We start from the raw sequence: 23,819 nt of genomic DNA on the forward strand, positions 1-23,819 counted from the left end.
GACAGAATATGAAAATGACTTCATTCTGATTGCAGAGGCCTTTCATTGAGAAAGGGACATCAATATTTGGGGAAAGGGATATGAGTTTTGGATTTATTAAATCCATGATGTATTCAGGTAAGCATAAAGAAAACTTTGTAATCCCTCACAGTGTTGTCTACATTATAATTAACCTTTCGATCATGTTCTTCTAGATTATGATCAATAGTTCACAAATTTTAAATTAGTGGAATTTGAGATAATTAGGTTTTAGGACAATGATATGCTATCCAAGTTCTAATTTCTGTCTCTAACACACAGAAGTTTCAACATTTTTGTTATTCAGATGTAGTACAGTTATGCGTTAAAATTTCAACCTTAAAAATAAACTAAAATAGCAACCTTTCATACTGCACTTATACTGTATTTGTAAATGTTATTATTATCATTTTTGGGGGGAAGGGGTGATTATTGCTTTGTCCATGGGGCTGAAGGGGCAGGCAGGGGTGGGGTGGGGAATCCACCATGTTGTTTCCAGGATGTCTGTTGTTTCTGCCATTTCTAGCAGTAGCCAGCAGGTGGTATCAAACAATTTGACATTTCTGTTCTGTTGCAGTTTTTGTGCCTGTTTGGTTTCTGACACTTCTTCCTAACTTCCCACACCCTAACCACAAACAAGCATTTGATGGGGATAAAGGTCTCAAGGAGTATTTTATTTTTCTGATTTAATTATGTCCTGACTTTGCTTTCAGAGTGATGTTTTTTTTTCGCACACACACTGAGGTGTCTTTTTTTATAACAGAGGCAGTGCTTTACATGCAGTAACTCATTTGGTTGCTATAACAACAGGATGGGAAAACACTATCCCTAATCCCCACTTTACAAATGAGGAAATTGTGGAACGAAGAGGCTAGGGAATTTCCCTAAGGTCACAAAATTAGAATTCAGGCATCGGGCCATGGAGCCCACAGTCTCAGTCTCTGTGCTGAAATCATTTCCCCTGATTTGATTTTCTCCTTTCAGTGTATATTTTCACTCAATACTAAGCATTTCTTTACTTTGACACCATTTTCTCATCTACTATGAGCTGAGGTTTTTGGCACCTACACCTTGAAATAAATATTACACAGAATAAAATCAGAATATAAAATAGCTATACATTAGATATTGTCTGTGTATGGGGAATGGTCGCATATTTTTCACGTATATGCATAGAATTTTAGTGCTGAAAGCACTTTAAAATACCTGCCTTTTATCTTACTGAAAAAGAAACTTAGGCTTCCCAAAGAAGCATTGGGATTCAGTGGTCACACAGTGGTGATAAGGGAAGACACAAGTCTGTTAAAGTAATGTTGTGGGAATATTCATTTATGGAGGCCCTACTAGGTATAGAAAAATGCCCATTGTTGGGAGATGGGCTTGTGGAAGGTTTGTGAGGTTTCTAGCTAAGTGCAGCTCTTTAATTCTTAGCTCTTCTATCTACAGTGTAATGGGACCAGGCTAGACTCAACGAGCGGGCAGAAGAGCTGACGTATGAGAATCTTAGCCCACCAGTAAAAGGAAGAAAGGGAAGGATGGGAGGGAAGGAGAAAGGAGCTTATTGTCCATGTTAACAATTTTAATGTCAAGTTTCCACAATCAGACGAAAGAAAATAAAGTTTAGATATAGGGAAGATTTGAATATGGTGAAAAAGAGCCTCCTAGTAGATTCATATTGAAATTGCTATAACGTTTTATTGGCTTGAATTACTAGACTCACATCTAATTTTAAGCTAGCAGTATAGACTTAGAATCATAGTTAAATTTATAGTTTGCCATAACTTGAACATGCATTTTTTGTAGATTTTCCTTAAGTTAGTCAACACTAATGTATCTATCCGTTGTTCCCAAGAATTCACACTTGAATTAGAAAAGATTAAAAGTCATTAAGTATCTCTTGTTTAAATCAAAAATTTTGTATTTTTTCTTATCACAGAAGCAAAGCAGGTTCACTCCAGGAAAAATTTTTAAAAATGACTTTCCTTCAATGTTAATTCCCCAAAGTAACTAATATTATTGTCTTAGATTGTATCCTTAGAGATTTTGTCCTTTTATGTTTACCTGATAAAATACCAAAAAAAGTAAAACAATGAAAAATCAGTCCCAAGTCCAGTTCTGTTTCATCATTCCAAACCATGTGCTATCTTCTCCCCTAAAGTTACCAAAGTGGTAACTTAAGATGAGTGTCTTTTCTGATTTTTTTTTAACTAAGTTCATGCAGTATATCTATATTGATGCACAAATTCATTTGTGTATATTTTCATGAATCTTGAATCGTGAAACATTTTTAAGCAAAATGTATTGTAGATTTTTTGCCATCAATGTATAGCCCAACTTTATTCTTTTCAATATTGTATTGGTATTACTAATGTAGGTATTCAACAATTTATTAAACTATCTCCCAAATACTGACTGTGCCACTTTTGCCACTTTCTTACTTTTATAAGCAGTGTTCATGTAAAGGGCCTTGTGTACCATTTACCTTTAAATATTTTTCTGCTATCATTTAAGTAAAGCAGATTTCTGATAGACGTAATAGTAATAACAATGAAAAAGAGAAGTAAAATAAGTAACATTTAATAAATTCCTACAATGTTCCAGGCTTTGTGGTAAATGCATACTTAACCTTCACAACATTCTTCTGAAGTAGATATAGTCTAAAATTCTATTTTGAAGATGAACATAATGAGAATAGTTGAGAAACTTGCTCAAAATCACACAGGCAGCAAGTAATGGAGCCAGAATTCAAACCCAAGCCATCTGATGATAAGGCCTTCTGAGGAAATATCTATACTGTTATCCAGTATTTAATACTGCCCTGGTTTATCTAGAAAGATAACTCCTAGGTCTCAGGGTAGACCCTCAAAATGTTAGAAGTGACATTACCAAAAACTATGGAGTAAGAAATACTAAAATCCCACATCTTCATAAAAGCAATAAGAAACTGGTAAAACTGTTAAAATCAGCTTTTTCAGAACTTTGGAAACTAGCCAACAGCTTGCAACCCTGAGTACATGTATTCAAGAAAAATGGTAGAATCTTGGTAGAGAATAGTAATCTTTATGGTGTTGCAACTTACACTAGTCCTATACCCACTCCCTACCTAAGTGGTAGTCTTGAAAATAAAGCCTGAATTCCTGGTACCAGAAGGAGAAAAATGGAGCTCATCCAAAAAGAATTATCATTACTTCATCTGTATGATGCCTCCCTGGAAGATCTTCTCAAAAAGCTTGTTTTTATTTCACTTGACTCAGAATTCCCCCAGTGCCAAAGCTACCACCTGAAGGATGCATACTGAAAGCATTTCCAGGCAAATACTTTAGCTGCTTCTGCCGGAGGCAGTGGATAACATCTGGGGCAAACAGTGGGCTAACCAAAAGGTTTGAGAGGAAAAGCTGGTGAATGAATTGTACATAAGTGATTTGAAAAGCACTGACATATTTCCTGGAATCTAGAAGGCCACATGCATACATAGAGCTATGTGAATACACAAAAAAAGACTGAGAAAGCCCAAAGCTCTCCCCTCTCGTTGACCTTGAGCCTCTACACAAGCAGGAAGTGGATGAGAAGGCAGAGTTGTAAACTGCCTGGTTGAATGATGAAGACATATCCCAACCTGCACACAGAATCACTGGACAAAGACTGAGAGATTTTTTTGGTTTCAAGTGTTTCAGAAAAACTCTATGCAATCATTAGATGACTACTAAGCTAAGAAAACAGAGACTTAATGGTCCCAAATGAAAAGAATACAGACTTTACAGAATTAGTTAAGAAAAGTCACTAAACAAACAAAGACAATAAATACAACAAGCAGTAATTGACAAAAGACCCTGGAGAGGGTAAGAATATGATTTCCAGAATTGCCACATTGCAGTATTCAAAAAGTCCAGTTTACAATAAAAATATAAGTTCCGCAAATTAAAAAAAAAAGTATAGCCCATTTACCAAAAAAAAAAAAGATTCATTAGAAACTATACCTAAGGAAGCCCAGATGTTGGGCTAAGTAGACAAAGACTTTAAATAAGCTACATTAGTTAAAATAGAAGAGCTAAAGGAAACCATGTCTAAAGAATGAAAGAAGAGTATAATAATGATGTCTCACCAGAGAATATCAAATCAATAGATAGAAATTATAAAAAGTAAACAAGTAGAAATTCTGTAATTCAAAAGTACCATAACTGAAAATAAAAATTTACTAGAAGAGCTTAACATTAGATTTAAGCAGTCAGAAGAAGGAATCAATGAATTCAGAGATAGGTCAATTAAGATTCTTAAGTATGAGGAACAGAAAGGAAAAAAAATGAGGAAAAATAATCAGTGCCCAAGACACTTGAGGCATATTATCAAGCATGTCAGTATATGTATAATGGTAGTCACAGAAGGAAAGGAGAGAGATAAAGGTTTTAAAAATATTCGAAGAAATAGTGGCCAAAAACTTTCAAATTTAATGAAAAACACAAATCAACACATTCAAGAAGCTCAGTAAACCAGTAATAGAATAAATTTAAAGAGACCCACGAATACATACATCAGAATCAAACTGGAAAAAAAGAGAATCTTGAAACCATTTAGAGAAAAGGGATGCCTCATGTAAAGAGAACTCTCAATATGATTAACAGCTAACAAATCATCAGAAAGCATGGAGGCCGGGAGACCGTAGGATATCATATTCAAAGTGTCAAAAGAAAAAGACTCTCAAAGATTTTATATATTTGTTCCTTTGTTCTCAAAGGAACAAATATATAAAATACCTATAGAGAATAAATAGAAAATGGCAGAAGTAACTTTTCTCTTATCAGAAATTATGTTATATGTGAATAGATTAAATCCATCAGTTAAAATGCAGAAATTGGCTGAATGGATAAAAAACAAAAAATAAAACATGATCCTACTATATGCTGTCTACAAGAAACTAACTTTAAATTCAAAGATACAAATAAGGGTAAAATAAAAGGATGGAAATAGTATATAACCAAAAAAAGAGCTTGATTGTTCATACTGATAACAGACAAAATGGATTTTGAAACAATAAACTTTCCCAGAGGCAAATAAGAATATAAAATAATGATAAAAGAGTCAATCAAGAAGTTATAACAGTTATAAATATATATGCACCCAACAAAAAAGCCTAAAAATACATGACTATAAATTGACAAAATTGAAGGGAGAAATTAACAGTCCAAAAATAATAGTTGAAGAGTTCAATGCCTCACTTTCAATAGTGGCTAGAACTAGAAGATAGAAGACTTGAATGTCAGTATAAGCCAGCCATATCTAGCAGACATCTATAGAATACTCCACCCAAAAAAAGCAGAATGTACATTCTTCTTAAATGTACATGGAACATTCTTCAGGAAGACAATGCATTAGCCCACAAACAACTCTCAATAAATTTAAAGATTGAAATCATACAATGCATGTTCTCTGGCCACAATGGAATGAAATTAGAAATCAATAATAGATAAAAATTTGAAAATTTACAAATATGTAGAAATTAAATAAGAAACTTCTAAATAACTATTGGGTCAAAGAAGAAATCACAAGAGATAGTATAAAATACTTTAGAATGAATGGAAATGAAAATACAACATACCATAACTTGTGGGATACAACAAAGGCATTTCTCAAAGAGAATTTTATGGTTGTAAACATCTACATTATTTTTTTTAGATCTCAAACTAATATCTTGATTTTCCACCTTAAAAACTAAAAGAAAAAAAGTGCATATGCAACCCAAAGCAAGAAGGGGGGAATTAATAAAAATTAGAACAGAGATAAATGGAATAGAGAATATAAATAACAATAGAGAAAATCAACATAGAACCATAAGTTGGTCTTTAAAAATGTCAACAAAATTGTCAAGTCTTTAGTTAGACTGATCAAGAAAAAAAAGAGAGAAGACTCAAAATTTTAAAATCAGGAAATAAGAGGGCACATTACAACTGACCTTGTAGAAATAAAAAGAATTATAAGGGAATCTGTGAACAACTGTATGCCAAAAAATTATATAACCTGGACGAATTCCTCAAATCAGAAAGTTACCAAAGCTGACTGAAGAGTCTGAATAAATCTATAACAAGTAAAGCCATGAAGTGGGTAATCAAAAAAATCAATAAAAGCCTAAGGCCGATGGCTTTCCTGGTTAATTCTACCAAATATTGAAAGAATTAACACCATTCTTTCTCAAACTCTTTGAAAAAATAGATGAGGGAACTTCTTGACTCATTCTATGGAGCCGTTTTGCCAAGATACCAAAACCAGACAAAGAAATCACAAGGGAAATAAAAAACCCTGCAGATCAACATCCCTTATGAATATAGATGTTAATGTCCTCAACAAGAAACTAACAAACTGAAACCAGCCACATATAAAAAGGATTGCACATTGTGACCAAGTAGAATTTACCTCAGGAATGTAAGGTTGGTTTAACACACAAAAAGCAATCAATGTACTACCAAACATATTTATGAAATATGAAAAAACACAAAATCATCTCAGTAGATTCTGAAAAACAAAATGAAACATGTTTCATGATGAAAACAGTCAACAAACTGGCACTAGAAAAGGACTTTTTTAACCCAACAAAGAGGATCAAAGAAAAGCCCACAGCTAACATCACACTTAGAGGTGAAAGATGAAAAGTCTTTGCTCTAACATCAGGAACAAGACAAGGATGTCTGCTTTCACTAATTCTATTCAACATCATACTTCAGGCTTTAGTTAGGGCAGTTAGGCAAGAAAAACAAATAAAAGGCATCCAATTTGGAAAGGAAGAAGTAAAACTCTATTTGCAGATCACATGATCACATGTTCTTATACATAGAAAACTTTTATTAAACCACATAAAAACTATTAGAGCTAATACATTCAGCAAAGTTTCAGGGTACAAGCTCAACATTAAAAAAATCAGTTTTGTTTGTATACACTAGCAATGAACAATCTGAAAAGGAAATTAAGAAGAAGCTATTTTTATTTATGTAACAGCCAAATGAATAAAATGCCTATAAATAAATTTAAGTTTAACGATGAAAAACTTGTATACTGAGAACTATAAAATGTTGATGAAAGAAATTAAAGTTCTAAATAAATGGAGATGATATATGTATATGTGATTAAAATGGATAGATATGTATCCCATATTTGGGAATTGGAAGACTTAATGTAGTTAAGATGGTAATACTTCCCCAAACAAGGGATTCAATGCAATACCTATCAAAACTCCAATGACCATTTTTTGAAAAAATGAGCAACTGACCATAAAATCATAGGAAAGTGTAAGGGACCCTGAAAAGCTAAAACAATCTGAAAAAAGAATAAGAAATTCGGAGAACTGCTTCCCAATTTCAGCACTTACTCTAAAGCTATAAGTTATCAAAACTGTGAAATTTGCATAAGGACAGACATGTAGATTAATGGAATAGAATTGAAAGTCCAGAGTAAACCCATATATCTATGATCAATTGATTTCATCAAAAGTGCTAAGATCATTTAATGGGGAAAGAAAAGTCTTTTCAGCAAATGTTGCTGGGCCCACTGGCTATCCACATGCGAAAGAATGAATTTGGACATCTACCATACACAAAAATCACCTCAAAAAGGACCAAAGACCTAAATGTAAGAACTAAAACTATAAAACTCAAAAGAAAATATAGGCCTAAATCTTTATGACCTCAGATTAGGCAATAGTCTCTTAGATATCTGTAATCCCTATTAAAGAGGATGTCAATTGCTCCACATCCTCTTCAATGCCAGGATAGTTATCACTCTTTTAAAGTTTTGCTAACATTTTGCTGATAAAATTGTTTTAAAAAGGTATCTCATTATTGCTTTTTTTTTTCCTTAACTGCTGGTGAAGTTAAATATATTTTCATATATTGATTCGTCATTTGCATTGCCATGTATATATATATATGTGTGTGTGTGTGTACAGGTGGATATGGTTGTGTTCATGGGTATGTGTGGGTGTATCTGGCTTGTATTCTATTTAATTATTCTCCTCTACCAAATTCTCGAAAGAAGACACCATCTAAAACCTTTCACAGTTTGATGCATGCAAACACAATGTATTTCTGTAAATGTGTTTTTTAATATTGACTCGGCAGCAGGTGAGCTAAATTTATTTTTCTACCTTTTATTCTTACTACTACCATCATATTCCCAGATGCATTCACTCATGATTAAATAGAATTATTGCTATTTTGAACTGCTAACTCTATGGGAAGAGAGAAAAAAGACTGTTTCATTTATCCTAAGGGAAAGTAAAAAATAAAATATAAAAAATTTCAGTATATGAATGAACATTTCTTTAACATTTCAATTGTCTTTTAATTTAATGTATCCCCTATGTACATAACTAATCCTCTCTTGAATCTCTGATAAAACAGGTAATTGTAGACATTTTGACTGCTGATACTGTGACTGGCTTCTGAGTTATTGCTTTCTTTTTACTTAACCATTGTGACTTCCCTGACTATAGGCAGAAAAGCTTTATAATGCAAGGAACGAAATTATTTTTTAAACCAACAAAGGTATAAAATATACCTTTTTAGTGATTTAAATTTTATAAGGTTTGGGATTTAGATGCTTGTTTTATTTTCTGCAGATTCTAAGCTTCATTAGGAAAGAAATTATGTCCTCACAATGCTAGGCAATCCAGAATTAATTTCATACTTAGGTAGCTATACTTAGAATGAAGAACTTCTTAATCATAGTTCTATTGTGACTACTAGTGTGGATGATTGGTCGTCTGCTTAGAATGATTCAAATAAATGATGAACAAATTAATGTGAGGCTTTGTGAAAGATTTTTTTAAAAATTAATGTTAATGGACAATGGGTCAATGTCAAGTCCTTCTTTCCTTATAGGAAATTCAACTTCAGTTTCACCAGTCTTTCTAACCTCAATGGTATTTAAGAGAAAAAGGAGATTCATACAAACAAAAATGAAAAATGAAAGCATTTCAGAGTCATCACTTCAAAAAGCATAATAACCATTTACGATAATTAACTTTGCACTGTTTTCTTTCTGAAGATTTTTCTTTGGTTTTTTAGTGGCTAGAGGTGGCACTGAAAGTACCTTTGGGAAAAAAAAAAAAAAAAAGTATTTCCAATGCTGTCCTGCTGGTATTTGTTGATGTTTTTGCTTCCTATCTTTCTGCAGGAGTAACAACTGTTCTCACAATGACCACTCTAAGCATCAGTGCTCGGAATTCTCTCCCCAAAGTGGCTTATGCAACTGCCATGGACTGGTTTATTGCTGTTTGTTATGCATTTGTGTTCTCTGCCCTAATTGAATTTGCAACTGTTAATTACTTCACCAAAAGAGGATGGGCTTGGGATGGAAAGAGTGTAGTAAATGACAAGGTAAGTGAGAACTTCCTTCTCACCGTGATTAAGAGAATCCCCCAACAGATTTAGCTTGCAACAGACACTGTTCCTCAAAACTGACATTAAGAACATTCAAACATAAAAGATTTCTTTCAAAGTACGCTCTTGCCTGAAATCCTTTAGGAGTGCTGGTAGTATTACTTCTGTTAAAACCACTTCCTAGCATCTTTTGAGCTCTGTGTGTCAGGCACTGTGCTAAGTTTTTTATATATGTTCTCTCGTGTAATCTTTACAACTTTATAACTAGGGTTTCTTTTTAATTCTCCTTTTTTTCTGATGAAGAAGCTATGGATGGCTTAGTGAAGTTATTTACTTGCTCAAGCTCACACAAATTAATAAGCATACTTAAACCCAGATCTGCCTGACCATTAAATTCATGCTCTTAACCACGCTGGTTTATAGGAAAAAGATTTGGAAAAGAAAAGTGGGCATTAACTTTACCAGTTATAGAATTTCAGGCCCTATCAGTCAAGTGGGCTGAGTTACTCTTCACCTACCCCCATCTCTGTTGCTTGGATGCAAAAGACTGGCAGCATCGTAATCTCTCCCATGTGGTATGGAATAAGTAACTAGGTAGGAATGCCTAGACATTTTAAGTTGCTCCTGCAGTCTATAAGAGAAAAAGTATTTGTTTTGAAGATTAACTTCTTTGGTAATTATTTCAGGTGTCTATTTTTAGGTTTCAAGTACTGAAGGAAGTGGGAGTTTTGTGCATTGATAAATAGCCGTTTCCTTTCTTAGTCTATAGATTATTATTCATCTGTCTTATGAGGAGGCTTTGTATATATCACAATGAGATAGAAAGTAGTCTTAATAATAGTAAAAATTCTACTTGGAGGGCTCCTTTATTATAAAATATCTACCTGAATACCCTTCCATTAAATTTGGAATAATATACTTGCTGATTTTCCTTTCCAGTTATTTGAATACAGATTTTTTTTTCAAATTTCTACGACAATATTGCAGTTAAAGTGTACAAACAGTTGATGTTATAGTTTAAAAGTCTTGCTCTTTTTCCCTAATTTTGTAAACTGTAAAAGTTCTCATAAGAGTGCTGGTTTATTTCATTTTATAAGCTATGTTTTGTATGCTAATAGCCAATGAGTAAATATTAAAGGGAATCTGATTGATTTTCCATGCTTACCTTCTAGGTTATTTTACCATTTCCATTGCATTTTACTGTTGATTGATGTTTTCATTCCCCATAAAATATACTGCTTTTCCATGCTATCTATGCAATTATTTCTTTTTATATTAGTTACACATGCACTTTCATACTAACTTTTTTTGAAGATAAGATGCTTTGTAAATATGTCACAAAAGATAAATAGTGGTTTGTAGTGTAAATGCCCTGTGTAGAAATATACTGATATATTATTTTTAATGCGATGAGGGTGTCAATCAAATTGATGTTGTGATTTGGCATATCAAATAATATGCCTTCTTAACCCCTGAATTTGGAAAAGAGAAGTACCTATAAATGTGAAAAACACATTCTTGATAATGCATTCTAAAAGCAATAACCTACTACTGATGAATACTGAATTTAACTCTACCCACATAGCAGATCACACATAGTGAAGCTAAATCTAGGTTGAAATCATTTATGTTCCAACCTAATTTGCAGGAAAACAACTAACAAATTTGTATTATTTCAGTAATAAGTGGTTCAAGTTCAGTGGATAAGTTAAAGGGAACATTATATCAGGCACCTTGCTTGTTCTTAGTCACTTTTCCACAGCTAGAGTGCCAAGCACAGTGCCAGTCACTTAGTAGGCACTTCAGAAAGTTTCATTGAATAAAAGAATAAATAAGTTTCTGATATTAAATCTGGCAATGTAATACCAATGAGAAGATTTCTTTGCCTTCATGGAAAGTCTTTTAAAACTTTACAGTGGTGAATTTATCAATGGGTACTCAATCCATTTTCATGATTGAAATGAATCTGGGGAGGTATTTCCTAAACCTACTTTGGAAATAACCAGGTCCTTAGAACTAAAAGGAAATCTAGTATAGTGCCCCAGACTAGCACATCTGCCTAAAAAAAATATTTCAGTGCAATTTACCTCTGCTTTAGTTATCCTTAGATTTAATTAAGTGGAGAACAATAATTTTCCTGAAATACAAAGTTTTTATCCATCGGCCAAATTGGCATCCTTTCAGTTTAACCAGACTGGAGGAAGTTCTCTTTTGTGAAGTTAGTAAACATGAGTAAATGCACTTAAATTATCTGTCAATCCAAAGAGTATATAAAAAGTTATTAAAGGTTTGTTAACTGGCAAGTATTAATTTGTCTCATAAGAATAATCACTCAGAGATTCATATTAATATTATATGTTTGAAAGAAAGAGATATGTATTTAACATACAGTTTTCATGTAGATTGTGCTCTGTTGATCTTTAAAGTTAGTTTTTGAAAATAAATAAATAAATCCACTCACTTCATATTCAAAACACATTTGAGCCCTCTATTAGAAGACAAAGCCTACCTTGCTCTGTGATCTTGCACAAGTTTGTACACTATACCTTTAGTCTCAGGTGTGAAATTAGTCAACAAAATTTTATCATTCTAAAAATGTAGTGGTGGATCAAATAACCCAACTTCAAATATTTATGCCCTTCCATATAAGAAAATATCTACTTATGCAACCTCCCAAGTTCTTCTGGAAACTTCTCTTACACCCAGTGTTCTTCCACTTCCTCAAGACTAATTCTTCCACCCCATCTCTTGATTCTTTTCTTCTTGTTCCTTCTTCAATCTTGAAGCATCAGTTATTATTTTCTTCTCTTACTTCTTCAAAGCTATCTTCTCCTTTTCAAGTGTCTCCTTGCTTTACATTCCTGAAGATGCTTAATATGTTTAATTTACCATAAAGGCAAAACCAAAACTCTCTCCAGATTGTATGTCACCCATTCTCCCATTATCAGATTCCACCCTCTTTTTCTCCATTCAAGCTTTTTGAAAACATTGCTTACAATGTGTATGTTCTCACTTCTAGTTTAATTCTCAGCTCACTGTAATTCTTTCCATTCATTGTCCTGTAACTGAAGGACAGCAACGACCTCTACATTTTCAGATTAGATAATTTTCCATTTTTCTTAAGGGATCCCCACTGAATCCATTGAATACTGTTATACTCCAAGATTCCATTTCAGGCCCAAGTCAGCAACTTTTTCTCTTCTGTTAGGCCTTTAAAACAACTTTTTCTCTTCTGTTAGGCCTTTAAAACAGCTACCACTATTCATTCTGTTCTTTGAGATTCTTTGCCTGAGTTCAGAGTAGATCCAATCTCCTTAGCATCTGCTGTTGTTTATCCCCAAAGATAGTCATATAAATTTATTTTATGTTTTTGTTTTTACTATTCATAAGTGATTCTCACTTTAAGGATTTTACTGACCATACTTGTAGGAATGTCAGCAACACTAAGCACACTGTTCATTATTTATTATATCCAAATAGGTAAAACCTACTCATCTTCAGCACATATACCAATCCTCAGGAACTTTCTGAACACTTGCTCCCCACACCCCTGAATAATTAGATCACCTTATAAGTGTGTATAGTATCCTGCTCTTTTGCATTTAATTCTTTATCACAGTTTGTAATTGCACGCTTATATCCCACCTCCTTCACTGACCATGATTAACAATGACCATGTTTATTTTAATAAATCATTTATCCTTGTCCCTTCGTACAGGGCCTAGTATATATTAGTTGCTCAATAAATATGGTATGAATTAATGAAGTATAACCAAATCACAACTACAGCCAACACCTTTATCTTACCTTCCACGGTTATTGTCTACAGCTATACTCCATACCTTTCTTTTAACTTCCAAGCTCATATATCCAACCTGTTCCCTAGGCATTTCTACATGTATATGACATTTCAGTCTTTACATATCTCTTTTAAAAAGTGAAAGAAAAAACAAACAAACAAAAAATCTCCTAAATGCCTATTTTTTTTTCATATATACCTCAGTTCATGGCAAAACCTAATCTCAGAAACCAACAACTTGGAAGTTACCCTTAAGACCTAATCAGTCATTGAATGGTATCCATTCCCCTACCTATATGTCATAGACCATGCCCTTGCCATCTCTCATTATTTTGAGACTCTTTATTCCTCATTATCTCTAAATCATGTCTCCCTTTAATCCATCCTCTACAGTAGTGCCAGAGTTATCTTTCTAAAACAGAAATCTGTTCATTTAATTTTCAGCTCTTTAATGAATTTTTGAAAGCAATTCTTCAAGCAGCTCAGCTAATATGGTCCAAATATATAGTCTTCTAATATATTTGTTTACATGATGAATAATAAGAAATTTTTTTGTGTGTTATTTATTGTGCACTTACTACTATGTGCCTGGGAATATCTCCATGTTAGAAATGAGGAAATACAAGATTGGTCAAGTAAAGTTACTTGCTCAGGATCACACATCTAATAAGTGGTGAATCCAAGATTGAACACAAATCTAAAGTCCATGCTCATATGCTTCCTCTAGCCATTAAAAACATCTCCCAATTCCATGCCCCTACATATCTCCATGGCATTAGATGTGTTCATCCCTCTTGCTAAAATGCCCTCTCCTTTCTTTTCTAACTGATGAACTACTTATTCCTTCAAATCTTTCCAATTGTATCTAATTGCCATCCCCCCACTATCTTTCTACAGTACCTGGCATGAATTTCTTTTATGTAACCTCATTAAATTATACTTTTATTATAAACAAATCTGTTTCTAACAGTAGGTTACCTGATCTAAGAGGATAATAGTTTTGTCTTATGCATTATTTCTCTGCCAATACCTGACATAGCATTTAGCACATAGTTTATTTGAATTAAATTTTTAAAAATACCTTTTGTCTCTTGAGATTGTTTTTATTTCTAAATCTGAGTCAGTGGTTCTACACTGGCCAAGAAAAGCATATTCTCTGGAAATACACTATATATTAAATTACTTGAAATATAGGCATAGCACCATAATATCCAAACTAACATGAAATGTGCCATTGTTTTGTGATTCACTCCATGCAATTCATAGAAAACATCGTATTTCAAGTGTTTTTATTCATTTATACGCATTTTTAAACATCATGCCTTGTTCCAAAAGCATTTCAGGCAGTTTACCAAAAGAATGCATGTACTTAAATTATTATAAGATATAAATAGAAGTAGAAAATCAGGATGAAGGAAAATAGACTGCAAATATGTCCACCATTTGGGCCAGAACATTAACTGTAGTTCATAGCTAGAGTATGCTGAGATTCAAATCTTGAGCTTCTTGGCTATGAGAGTAAACCATGGGGGAAACTTATCTTTCTTTAACCAAAAAATGGATGTATAAATTTCCTCAGAAAGAACGATTGTCCTATGCTAAAAATCTCTTTTTTAAACAATATCATATGGGTTTTATATTAGGGAAAGTTGGGTGCTATTGCAAGTAATGTCAACATTTTCCCAATAAAAGCAGTAATGAATTTCATATTGATGTTTCTTGTAGTCCCCTTCAATAAAAGCTGAAGGCATTACATTAATATACAACTCAGTGAAGGCAATTCTTCAAGGAGCTAAGCTAATATGGTCCAAGTATATAGCTTTCTCATGGCCCAGTTTAATCCAAGGAAAGACTTTAGAGTACTTAGAGAAGTGGATGGACTGTATAATCTTCAAACAATCTTCTGTAAGTATCACTTTTCTCAGTCAGGATGGTTAGCAGACAGTTAACAATAGCATTATCTGACAAGGGAGCATGTTGTTGTTTTACAAGTAATGGGCTTTCTAGTAGCCACAATGACTGTAAAAAAGCAACATGGTACGTAGAAAGAGCATAAATTTGCCACTTTGTAAACCTGGGGTTTTCTCCAAAGACTGTTGTATTTAGTGTTGTATTTATGAGAGCTCCATTTCCTTATTCTAAGCTCCATTGCCTTATTCAGTCTCTGAGATTCTTTCCAACTCTGAAACTATGTGATTGTTATTTTCATTTATATCCTAGGTCACTTCACTACTAGGTGTCTATATTTTAGCTAGAGCATTTGCTCAATTTACTAGCACTTCATTTTATCTAATACTCCAGGAAAGCCAAAACTGGTTTGCCCCAATGGTGTAAGATGTTTTGATTTCTGTAATCAGGAATTTTCCAGACTTAAAATTTTAATTATATATTTGGACACTCTAATAAAGTAATAACCTCAGAATATTCTGATTCTTATAAAATGTCATTTAAAAAACAGAAAGTTTAATTAGTATGGGTTATATCGCTTTTCATTCCACTTAAGTAACAGCATCCACTGATTCTAAAGCAGCATAATTTACTTTTTTTCCCCAGATAATGTATAAAAATAAATCATTTGCTGTTTTAGTGTATAGCCATATTTTCCCACTTCCCTCTTATATGTCTCAATCACAAGTGAAACAGTTTCCACAAACGTGGAAATTCCGCAGCACTGTTTTTCAGTTGAGCTTATTTTATTATTTCTCAGTCTCCTACATCTATAGATGGTGAAATTGAGGACTTTCGGCATAATTACATAACAGAATTGCAGAATACACTATTAGAATCTATTTCTATTAATCTAATAAATGGTTATTGTATTCTATGAAATACATTATATGCTTATATACATTATATATACCTATATACGTATATTATCACAGTAATCATTCTAGTAGATGTCATTCATTTATCATGAAGCAAACATTTTTTGAGCCTGCCCTGTGCCAGGAACTTTGCTAGGAATTCTGCATTGCCCAATCTCTGCAATTCGATATTGCAGTTTAAGAGATGTTTAGGTATAATTGAAATAATAATAATATAAACACTATATGTCAGAACTTTATGGGTTAAAAAGTCCTTTTAGAAGGTTGACCTAGTAATATAAACTTCAATTGGAAAATCTTGAGAAAAAGATATTCACAAGCTTCCTCAGAGGTAAAGTCATGAGGCATGCTGTTTAAAGCAGAGGTTTGGAAACCACACACATTTGAGTTTGTGTGCTTTTTTAGCCACTTAGACAGGAGACCTGGTCATGTCACAAAACCTCTTTAGCTTCTGTTTCTGATTTTGTAACTTGGGGTTACAACATAGAACTTACTTCTTATCCAGTAGTGAATTTTGTCACCAACGACACCCTTAGGCTTAACACTCAACCTGACACATCCTAGGGCTCACAAGGTGTTAGTTATCATTGCTACCAGTTATATGCTTGAGGATTACCCTCCATGTGTAACATGGGAAAAGCTGTTTTATAGCTTTCATAAAGCTACAAATGGTAATCCCTCACCCCTTTTCCTCTTATGCTCCAGCCAGGTCTGGAAGAATGCCTTATCAGCAAGGCAAAGAGGTGAGGGGGAGACCCAGTGCCAGTGAAGGACAGGAAATGTGGGCCTGTTTACAGATCTTCCTGGGCTTTCAGAGGCCCTTTGTTATCTTATTTTACTTGGACATTTTGAGAATTCTTATTCAAAATACTGATACTTGAAAATCTGTCCTAGGTCAATTGGTCCTATAAATCTGTTGATTTACACTATTCACTATTTTGGATAATTCATTGCTGGCTCAAATTTGTTTGCATTTAGATAACTAGCAATGAGTGTGTATTAGTACAGAAGTGCAGTTAAATAGTTTTCCAGGTTTCATTAAATATTATTATTTAATGTTGAGTAAATATTTTCAGGTTTCATTAATTTGGCTGCATAATATGTGCCTACCTCATGGAAGGAATCATGCTAAGGTTATAATGGTGAACAAGACAGAAATAGCACCAGCCTTCATTGAACTTAGATTCTAATAGGAAAGGAAGATGTCAGTCAAATAATCACACAACTAAAGGAAGAATTTACTCATTTTGAAAAATGACATGATGGAAGTAAACTGGGTGCTCTAAAAGAGTATAGATGGGGAACCAGGACGACATTAGAGTGGTTAGGAAGTACTTTCTGAGGAAATGACACTTCAACCAAGATCACAATATGAGAGGGTATTGATCACGTGGAAAATGGGATGGAGGGAAGCCATTCCAGGATGAGGAAGTGAAACCACTAGGTGGCATTTCAGGGGACTCCGAGCTCCGGTTCTTTATGTCTCAGTGCAGAAAGAATTAAGTGAGAGACAAAGAGATGGATAAGAAGTGATGTATTAGAATAGGATGCTTGTGAGGCTTACAAGTAGGCAGGCCAGAGGGTGCTGTGCCCCGAGAACTTAGTGGGCTACAGTTTTATAATCAAAGGAACAGTGGGAGGGGAAAAAAACCCCTTCTTCCTCATTCTTGTGTAGATGTCATGCTTCCATCATCAATTCCTCCTCCATGTAAGGCAGGGGAGTTTTCTTGTCCTTACATGGTCAAGGTGGGACTGTCATGCCTCAGTGGAAATGAGCAAAAAGGCAGTAACTTATGCTAAAAATGTGAAATCATCTCAGGTTTTAGTATGTCACCTTTCCTTATATTTTTGTTTTTAGTGCGCATATATGAATGTGTCCTAGGAAACAGTAACTTACTGAGCTCACTGGGCAGGATGTGGGTCTCATGCCACCATTGTTTTATAGTTTTGGGGCATGTCTCATGCTTCTGTTTCATGGTTTTGTTGCTAAGGAAGCCTGCTTGGCTTTGTGGCTAAGCAAACCTGCTTTCTAGAGTGTTCATTAACTTACAGGAGTTTCCCATACTTTTTTCTTTACTTACAGTCCCCTAGTGGGATTAACTATTTAATTACCTACTTTGTCCCTTTACTCTGGCCCTATCGGAAGTAGCATAGCCAAAGGCATCAAACAAAGAAGTCCTCCAAATGCAAGTTATTTCAGTGAGACTGGTATATAATGAACAAAAAAAGACACCATGGCAGGAAGTGTTGATTTTATTCTAAGTTCCATGAGATGGTATTTAAGAGATTTAAGCAGACAGGTGACTCCATCCAATTTATGTCTTTAAAAAGTCCCCATGGGGGTTGTAGTTTGACTAATGATTGGATGAGGTCAAGCCAAGTGGAAGAGTACAAAGGAATGCTGCTTGGTCCAGGCAGGAGAAAACTGTGACCCAGACTAAAGTGGGTGAGAACTGAACTGGGAAGTATAAGGAGAAACATGTTGTGGATGAGCTAGGCAGAAATCCAAAAGTTTGTATTTCATCTTCCTTCTATGTTCTTAGTATTTATTACACTAACATCTGTATATGGATACAATTTCCTACCATCTGAGTAAAACATTACTGTATGATTTTGACATGAAGGGGAGAAATCCTGTTATCAAGTTAAAGAAATTAAATTATTAATTCAAAATTTGAGATAGTTCACTGTAGATGATCATTCCTCATGTTAAATTATGTCTTCATATCATGTATTCATTCACACATTCATTCAACAAATATTTGAGTGACTTGTAAGAGTCAAAAATGTGTCATTTGTTAAAGTTGTATTTTTGATTGTCAGTGTTCCATGTAAACAACAAGAAAATGGTTCTCCAGGAAAATGATATCATTGATTTACTCTGGGGGTTTCCTCTCCCTAATGGTTTTAGGACTTAATAAACTACATTTATTTCCCTAAATTCCTTCTTTCTAATGGATAATGATGCTTATCAAGATACTTTTCTTCAGAATTTGAACTGGAGTTTGGAAAATGTTAAGAAGCAGTCTCAACCCACATTCTGTTAATTCTTGTATTTTTCAATAGAAAAAAGAAAAAGCCTCTGTCATGATACAGAACAATGCTTATGCAGTGGCAGTTGCCAATTATGCCCCGAATCTTTCAAAAGACCCAGTTCTCTCCACCATCTCCAAGAGTGCAACCACGCCAGAACCCAACAAGAAGCCGGAAAACAAGCCAGCCGAAGCCAAGAAAACCTTCAACAGTGTTAGCAAAATTGACAGAATGTCTAGAATAGTTTTCCCAGTTTTGTTTGGTACATTTAATTTAGTTTACTGGGCTACATACTTAAACAGAGAACCTGTATTAGGGGTCAGTCCTTGAATCTAGACACAGGTTGTCTTTGGGATGTATAGCAACATTAAACTTGGTTTGTTTTGCCATGTACAGTCTGACTAATAACTGCTAATTTGTGAACCAACATGTACAGTATGTATATAGCAACTAGCTTATAGACCTCTAATAGAGACACGCATTTGCTAACTTGTGGTACTGCAGGCAGAAAGCACCCCATGCCCAAAAAGCCATTGCCTTTTTAAAAGATTTACCCTAGGAACTGGTTTAAAGTGGATTTCAGATGACCTGATTTATTTTCTCTTTTCCTAACAGCGATGAAAATGGAGATCCTACACCACATATTATGGACAGGTCTTACATAGGAGTATTTTTTACTGTTGCCTAACTATAATGTAAGGTAACATTGTCGTTCCAAGATGAATTCCTCTAAATAACAGAACCTCATATCTGCAACATCAGTTCCCTTCCCGGGTGCTCAGAATCCCTGCTAGCATAATTGGAAGCTTAGTACACATCAGAAGAAAAGCTAGAGATTTGAAATCAGCTTTTAATTACTCTGTATAGTGTCTATAGCCATGTACATATTACAGCATGACAAATTCAAATAATTATGAGTCACCCCGACAGGATGTTCATTATGCCTAGAATTTAATAACCATTGGAATGTCATGGTCATCACATTTTTAGCATCAGAGTTTATTTGAAAGTAATAATTGAAATCCTACAGATTATTTTAATCATTGGAAACTACCTTAAATTTAAAAAAAAGACAATAAATAGGTCTTACTCTTTCCAGTATGTGTTGTACTGAAATCGATCAGCTAAATTTTCTTGGCGCTGGAGACTGGCAAAAACATCCAGTTTGGCTGCTGTGGAGCAACATTCATACTGGATTAGAAAACTGTGCCAAAAACTCCCATCAATGAGAGTTCATAGGTGTCACAGAATATGTTATAAGCACTTATACGATTCTCTCCTTTCCTGTTTACTGCAAATTCTGCCTTAAGGCTTCTTTTCATCAGGACTCAGAAGCCACTAATTACAAAGGAAAGGGCAGTTAATTGGCACATTTTTCTGTCTTGAAAGCAGCTCTTTCAGATAAGAATTAATGTAAATCTGCTTTTGTAAATTGCAACTTTGAATTTCTCTGACTCAAATTTGCAGCTTTGTATACCTGAAGAGGTTTTGGTAAGAGTTGAACATTTTTAAACTGAAACTTTAAAGCATCACCAACAGATTGCGGATTAGTTCACATGCACAGACATCACACACACACACACACACACACACACAACACACACGCACACACAATTAGCTCAATTAGGATACACACACAAACATGTAGCTAAATTAGAAACCAGAATTTTCGATTTTATATAATTACTAATTATTAATGAGTAAAATTCATTTTCCTTTCAGTATTTAAAAAATACTCTTTATGTCCCTGAAATATGTTAATAGAAATTAATAGTTGTGTCTCATGCCTAGATTCAACATTTTGGGCAAACTTAAAATCCTTTTGACTCACATATACATTAGCAGTTATTAGTTGACTTTTACTAACAGATACACCTATATGACGGTGTTTTTGTAGAAACGTAAGTAGTCAAATAGTGGCATTTCTTGCAGTTTTGTACAGTATTTCAGTATAGTGCATAAATAGGTATGTTCATAAAATCAATAAAAGGAGTATCTTATGGAAATAAGCAAAATCACAACAAAAACTGCTATTTCTTTGCCTCGTTTAAATTTTATTTTTTTTCATTTTCTTTGTTTCAGTGTGATTCTGTTATGTGCTTTGCATGACTGTATTAATACCAAGGTCACAAATGCATCTTATTAACAGAATTGGCGGTGAAGACAGCCTTGACATTAAAAATTCCCTCACGAAAAGTAATCCATAATCCTTAATAAAATAAATTTGTTACATGAGCCAATAAATGTATTTCTTTAATTCCCTTCCAATAGCATCTTCTTTGTCATCTAAATTGTTTTTTAAAGTGCACTTTATTCATACACTGGAATGGAAGATATCCTATTTTCTTACACATTTAAATATATCATAGCTCTTCTGGGCTGTTTAGGGAAGGGTGTGGTAGTCTAAGACAGTACACAATGCCTGAAGACAAGCAATAAAAAATGATTTGTATGGTATGTATTGTTAGACACTTTAAATATTGTTCTTATAAGTTCTACATTTCCCCCTTAATGTGTGACTATACATTATAAATTTATAAATATGTACATATGTAAAAATATTTGTGAATAGCAGTTTCTGTAGGACAACAGAAAAGACTCATCTATACTTTTGGCAAAAGGCTGCACCTACATTGATGGTACCTGTTTTATTAAAATTTATGGTAGATTGACCAGAAAAGTTATCATTATTGTTATTTTTATTTTTACTTTCAACTGTTAAAATCTAATTTGAGCCTAATGATATCCTGACGGTTGAGATATTCCAATAATGTGGATCAGGATTTTCTATTATTTCTCTTACTTTCGTGGAATTTTTTCTTACACACTTCTTAATCTTTTAAAGTTTAGATAAATCTAAAGGAGCTTTTAGTCTTGCTGGAGAGAGGGAGGATGGTCCATAGAAAAGGATTTTAAATTATAGAAGCAGAGTCTTTACAATTATTCTCCCTTCTATAAATCATTTTAAAAACACAAAAAAGTGACATGGATTTATTAAAATAAGATTAATTTTTCGGGAAACATTTTTAATAAACTAACAATGGTCTCTTTGGCCTATAATATTATGACTATTTTATGCAGCTGTATATTGACATAAAGAGTTATGGTATGTACAAAATGTAGATAAATACATGTACATATATAGAGATATAATCTGATTATTGTATAGTTACTGCTCTGATTAAGCTCGTATTTGTTCAACAAATATTTTTTACCTCCTACTATTAGCCATGCCATCTGGATGGTGTCACTACCACTCACATCACATCCACAGAATTCAGTTGAAAATCAAAGTGCATCTCATTCTTGTAAAGACTTTAAATAAAAGACCAAATGTAATATATAACTTAATTTAGCACTGAGAGTTGTTTATTGAGCTGTGAGATCATGAGTGTGCTAAGATGGTGACTGTTTTGCTCTTTTCTTCTATTTATGTTTCTATTTGTTTGAATATAAAATGGAACTAATATAGAACCATCTAATAATTTTTTTTTAAACTTCAGCGATTTTTAAAGTGCCGATCTTCATGTTTAGCAATCTTTTCAGGGATCTCTCTATTTCGAATTTATCTCAGGTTTGGATAAATGATCCCCTTGAGTCACATTTCCAATTTTTTTGAATAGTTCATAGTTTGTTTAAAAAGAGCACAAAAGCTATTACTTCACTCACAGTTTTTGGTATATATACATATATATATATGTATATATATATAAAGTTTTTATGATGTGGCTCTTTTCATATTGCTGGTTGAAGGAACTCAACTCTGCCATAATATCATAGGTTCTAAAAGGGCAGAGAAGCTCTATGGAGCCTATGGATATTGTACTTTGACACAGCCTGTCATCATTCCAATGGAAGGATAAGGGAAGTAGCTCAGGTCCACCTTCTGCAAAGTCACGGTTCTTCATTATCTATTAAGAATTTTTTTTCAAATGCTTCATACTTGTTACCCTCAGACAATGCCTGTGAAACATCAACATTTTTATGACTTATTTTGAAATTTGGGACCATATTAATAGCTTTATTATACTGGTGTTCTTGTTATTAGTCTTCTGGCTTTCCTATATCCATCTGCGTATGTTTGAAGTAATTCTCAGATTTTTTCCCTATAAAAAGATTCAGAATTTCAAGAGAATTATGAGTTGACTGATTACTACCCTGTAGTGCACTTATTTTCTTTTTAATTGAGGTCTTATGGGAACCTTGGGCTTACCTTTTCTTAATCCAAAGTATCCAGAAGCATAAAATTAAAACTGGGGTGGGGTGTGATTATTTTTAACACTTGCATGCTTAGGAACCAGAGACATTGAATCAAAATCCTAACAGTGTGGACAAGACAAATTATGATATTTTTCTCTATTGAATTCATGCTTTAAGAAATGAAATTCAGCATTTAATAAAATTCTTAATATCCATAATCTTGTGTTATCAACATTTATATGAAAGATACTAATCTTTTCCATTAATATTTATGCACTCATATTTTCATCAAATTCAAAAACAAATTCAAGACCTCAAAAACGGGAAAAAATCAAAGAGAAAAACCCACTTGAAAAATGTCTGTTGCTAGTTAAACCTAATGAGGCATTTCTCCTTTTTAATTTCTAAGAAAGGTGAGAAATTATACATATATAAGTATATACAGAGATATTTAACAGTCATGATTCTATCAAGGTAAGCATCATGATTAAAATACTAAGATAGATTAAGTTCATGTGAAAGGCATTTGGGAAAGGTAATGAAAATCTATTTCTTATAAGAATTTTATATCGTTTTTCT

At 33.5% G+C, this 23,819-nt stretch overlaps 1 protein-coding gene across 1 annotated transcript in view; it reads left to right on the forward strand.

Moving 5' to 3' along the window:
- Positions 1-19,370, forward strand: part of GABRA2 (gamma-aminobutyric acid type A receptor subunit alpha2) — a 120,312-nt gene extending 100,942 nt beyond the window's left edge. Inside the window, exons 9-11 of the mRNA XM_059924125.1 lie at positions 9,178-9,380; positions 14,908-15,087; positions 19,074-19,370. Coding sequence (XP_059780108.1) covers positions 9,178-9,380; positions 14,908-15,087; positions 19,074-19,370 — 680 coding nt within the window. The remainder of the gene's footprint in view (positions 1-9,177; positions 9,381-14,907; positions 15,088-19,073) is intronic.
- Positions 19,371-23,819: the final 4,449 nt, after the last annotated feature.

The sequence above is a fragment of the Balaenoptera ricei genome, chromosome 5 (genome assembly GCF_028023285.1).
Source record: "Balaenoptera ricei isolate mBalRic1 chromosome 5, mBalRic1.hap2, whole genome shotgun sequence".
NCBI classification, from domain to species: Eukaryota; Metazoa; Chordata; class Mammalia; order Artiodactyla; family Balaenopteridae; genus Balaenoptera; species Balaenoptera ricei.